General features: G+C 42.0%; 1 protein-coding gene across 1 annotated transcript; it reads left to right on the top strand.

The window, feature by feature from the left end:
- Positions 1 to 1,251: 1,251 nt before the first annotated feature.
- LOC143350692 (uncharacterized) lies at positions 1,252 to 4,577 on the top strand. Its single transcript, XM_076782718.1, has 2 exons — positions 1,252 to 1,411; positions 1,453 to 4,577. The coding sequence occupies exons 1-2, from the start codon at positions 1,252 to 1,254 to the stop codon at positions 4,575 to 4,577; spliced, it is 3,285 nt and encodes a 1,094-aa protein (XP_076638833.1).
- The last annotated feature ends 334 nt before the right edge of the window (positions 4,578 to 4,911 follow it).

Genomic DNA, 4,911 nt, shown 5'->3' on the forward strand with positions numbered 1-4,911 from the left:
ATAATCAGCCTGCAATAATCGTAGCCAACCACTTGAAGATATTGTTTGATATGCCGCAAATCAATCGTCAAACACACCAAGATCTTCGATCATTCTTAAATAATATTGAAACGCACTATCGCGCCTTACAAGCTCTAAATCAACCAACTACAGATACTCTGCTTTTACATCTATTCACAACAAAGATAGATCGCGAAACCACGTTAAAATGGAAGGAACATACACAAAACACAGATTTCCCAACCGTAGAAGAATTATTTAAATTCCTACATGACCGGTGTAAGATACTTGAACCCGCAGGCTCTAATTGTAATAATAATTCGAAAAACATAGCTCCGCAAATCACTAATCGTTACCGAAATTACCCACCAACAAATAGTAGAATGCCCACGCGCGATCTGCGCTCAAATACAACACAAGCATTTGTTACTCAGTCTCGTATGCTTTGCAATTTTTGCATGGGACCTCATTTTTCGCAAAATTGTGAGAAATTCACTTCGCTATCGGTATTAGAAAGAACTAGGCTCGTAAACGAAAAAAGACTATGCTTCAATTGCTTACGGCGAAACCATGGCACGAGCGAATGCCAAGCGTCTACCTGCAAGCGATGTCATAAACGACACCATTCCTTACTCCATACCGAGGCAGGCAACTCTTCACAGCCAATTCAGACTAATGTAAATTGTCTTTCGACCGGTACAATACCAAACATCATGTTATCCACAGCAATTATCCACGTACTTGACAATACCGGGAAATCGCATTCTTGCCGCGTACTATTAGATTCATGTTCCCAAGCTCATTTGCTGAGCGAACGATTTTGCAAGCAGTTAGGGTTAAAAACGCGAACAATATCGATTCCCCTTTCCGGTACCAATCAAATGAACTCAAACATCAACAAAATGACAACTGCGCACATCAAATCACGGTATAACATTTATTCCACGACGCTTACATTTCTAATCGCGAAACAAATATCACATCCAATTCCATCTGAATCCATGGAGAGCAGCAAATTTAACATTCCAACCGGTATCCAACTAGCAGATCCATATTTCTACCAAACACAGGAAATAGATGGACTCTTAGGGGCCCAAGTATTTTGGGATCTCCTATACGGGAATAAAATCGCATTAGATCAAAAATTAATCACATTATATGAAACCGGGTTAGGGTGGATAGTAACAGGGGAAGTTAAAAATAGAACTCAATCGCATAAGGTAGTTTGCAATCTTACGCTGAAATCATTACATGACGATATGCAACGGTTTTGGAATCTTGAAGAGTGCCCTGCCTCAAAAATTCTTTCTCCAGAAGAACGAGCTTGCGAAGATCATTATACAACACACACAACTCGAGGTCCATCTGGACGATACATTGTCTCACTTCCCTTTAAACATACAGAACTCAGGTTAGGCGACACATATAACGTAGCATATACAAGATTTTTAGCATTAGAACGGTCCTTAGATAAACACGCTGATCGAAAGGCACAATACCGCGACTTTCTGAACGAGTACGAAAAACCCGGGCATATGACCGAAATTCAAGACGAGCGCATTGGCGGTTGTTACCTCCCTCACCATCCAGTCGTCAAAACGGACAGCATCACGACTAAGATACGAGTCGTATTTGATGCGTCAGCGCGTTCATCGTCAGGCACCTCATTGAACGACATTCTTATGGTCGGTCCAACAATACAAGATGATTTGTTTGCCATCATCATGCGATTTAGACTCCACAAGTATGTGTTGACCGCGGATATCACAAAAATGTATCGTCAAATAGACTTGAACATTAACGATCGAAGATACCACAAAATATTGTGGCGCGAAAGCATAAACGAGCCAATTAAAACTTATCAGCTTAATACAGTCACGTACGGTACCGCGTCTGCACCGTATCTAGCAATTCGTACATTACAACAACTAGCGCATGACGAAGGTCACAGTTTCCCGTTAGCGGCACGCAGTTTTCGTAAAGATTTCTATGTCGACGACGTGTTAACTGGCGCGGAGACAATAGACCAAGCCATAAAACTTCGGGACGAACTCATCAAATTATCCGCGAAAGGATGCTTCGAACTTCGACAATGGGTGTCCAACGAGCCTAAACTAATCGAGTCGTTAAGGAAACTAGACAATACCGAACATATAGCTCTAGACACGGTAGAAGCGAAAAAAACTTTAGGTCTATATTGGAATGCCAATAAGGATACGTTAGGTTATTCGTTAAAGCAGGCACCAGCAAGGCAAAAAATAACAAAACGCACGATTCTCGCGAGGGTCGCACAGTTATTCGACCCGCTTGGTTTACTGGGTCCAATAATTGTGCAGGCAAAACTAATTATGCAGGATCTATGGAAATGTCAGGTAGACTGGGACGAAGACGTACCGATCGGTATTCGCACCGCTTGGACGACCTTCCACTCGCAGTTACAAAATATACGCCAAATTCAGATCCCTCGACGCGTTATTGCAGACAATACCAAAAACATACAATTACACGGCTTCTGTGATGCAAGTGAACGAGCTTACGGAGCCTGTATATACATTAGAAGTACAGATTCGTCACATCAGCATATTTCTCAGCTATTATGTTCAAAATCGCGTGTAGCTCCTTTAAAAACGCAATCATTGCCAAGATTAGAATTGTGTGCTGCGGTATTGTTAATTAAATTGTACAATATGGTTGTAAAAATACTACAAATCGAGTTTCAAACCACCACATTTTGGTCAGATTCAACCATAGTCCTTCATTGGATCAATACCACACCACACACACTTAAACCTTTCGTTGCCAATCGTGTAAACCAAATTCAGAAAGACAGTAGGTACAACCAATGGCGCCACGTACCATCAGAATGCAACGCAGCAGATGTATTGTCACGTGGATTAAATCCAACTGACATAATAAACCACCCCACTTGGTATCGCGGACCACAGTGGTTATCTCAGTCAGAGGACACGTGGCCGTATCTTGAGATACAGCCAATAGAAATTCCCGAAAAACGAAAGGTGATAGTTCTAAAGACAACAACGCATACAGATTTTCCGTTACTCGAGAAGTACTCATCGTTTACTACACTCAAACGCGTCATAGCATATTGCTTAAGGTTCATAAATAACACACAAAAACAGGAAAAACACGCGGGTCACCTCACCACTAACGAATTAACACAAGCTACGGTTAAAATACTTGCACTGGTTCAGGAAATTGCGTTCCCCCGCGAGAGGCAGGAAATTATGAAATCACCAACTCACACTCAGAAAAACAAATTAACAGCACTTGATCCTTTTATTGATACCAATGGAATCCTTAGAGTTGGTGGAAGATTAAAACATTCAATAATCCCACACGAATCGAAGCATCCAGCTATTTTACCACACCATCATCACATCACGAATTTAATTATACGCGAAGCACACATTAAACATGGGCATAGCGGAATGCAGGGTACTCTCAACGCGGTAAGACAAGCGTTTTGGCCAATTAACGGGAGGGTCGTAGTAAAATCAATCATCAAGAAATGTATAACGTGTCAGAGAATGGAACCTGCAATTCCACGTTACCCGATGGGACAACTGCCAGGTAACAGAGTAAGGTTCATTCGACCATTCTTAGTGGCTGGTGTCGATTATTGTGGGCCACTGTACATCAAAGAAAAGAAACACCGGAATACAAAAAAATTAAAAACGTACGTGGCAATTTTCGTTTGCTTTAGCACAAAGGCAGTTCACATAGAGCTCGTAAGCGACTTGACATCGGACGCTTTTCTTGCAGCCCTAAAAAGATTCTTTGCACGACGGGGAAAATGTACCGATATATATAGTGACAACGCAACTACATTTACCGGAGCGGATCGCGAATTAAAAGCAATCCACAAAACCTTGAACGTCGAAACGAATAATAATATCCACAAATATTTAGCAAATAATGGCATTAACTGGCATTTTATTCCTCCTCGAGCTCCTCATTTCGGCGGTTTATGGGAAGCTGCAGTAAAATCATGTAAACGCCATCTCATTCGCCTCATAGGCAATAATTTATTTACGTTTGAGGAACTATCAACTTGTCTAATCGAAATAGAAGCCATCTTAAATTCAAGACCTTTAACTCCACTATCTTCCGACCCAAATGATTTAACTCCTTTAACACCTGGCCATTTTCTAATTGGTGACTCAATAACAAGCACCTCGGTGTGCGACCTTACCAGTCTGAAGGCAGGACGATTATCGTCCTGGCAACAGGTACAACAAATTCGACAACATTTTTGGAAACGATGGTACAAGGAGTACCTCAATGAACTCACCGTTCGAAAAAAATGGCACCATGCAACCACGAGCATCGTCAAGGAAGGCATGTTGGTGATGCTAAAGGACGACAATACACCTCCCCTCCACTGGCCCATGGGACGTATCATAGCCATACATCCAGGAGAAGATGGGATCATTCGCGTAGTTACAGTAAAAACTACTCATGGAGAGTACAAGCGTAACGTAAAAGGAACCCCCCCCAGTGCCGATAGAGTAACCGGAGACATTAGAAGCTTAGAAATTATAACATTAAAAATTTAGATATAAGGTTATCAGTATAATAAGACGCTCAAAACACACAACAAACACGACAAACACATATCACACATCATTTGTATCTCGTCGATCACCTATCTTATTATTGAACTAAATAGTTCAAGGGGGGCGGCATGTTGAGCCCCAACACAGGTAGCGGCAGAAGGGTCGGAGCAGCCGAATATTTTTAGGCTCGACAATTACCACTCTTTTTTTTTTTTTTTTTTTTTTTTTGTCGTGGGGAAAATCTTCGAAAGACTCCCTCCCACCTCCTTGGGGAGAGGTGGGAGGGGTGTGTGGGATTCCCCGCGCCCGTACAACGACAGGCGCGGGACCTACC

Source organism: Colletes latitarsis, unplaced genomic scaffold (genome assembly GCF_051014445.1).
Source record: "Colletes latitarsis isolate SP2378_abdomen unplaced genomic scaffold, iyColLati1 scaffold0018, whole genome shotgun sequence".
NCBI lineage: Eukaryota > Metazoa > Arthropoda > Insecta > Hymenoptera > Colletidae > Colletes > Colletes latitarsis.

Bases quoted from the DNA above. Each gene is read 5' to 3' on its own strand.
- LOC143350692 (XM_076782718.1), top strand. From the start codon at position 1,252: ATGACGATATGCAACGGTTTTGGAATCTTGAAGAGTGCCCTGCCTCAA. The intron at 1,412-1,452 runs GTTAGGCGACAC...CAAGATTTTTAG, and splicing joins TTTAAACATACAGAACTCAG to CATTAGAACGGTCCTTAGAT.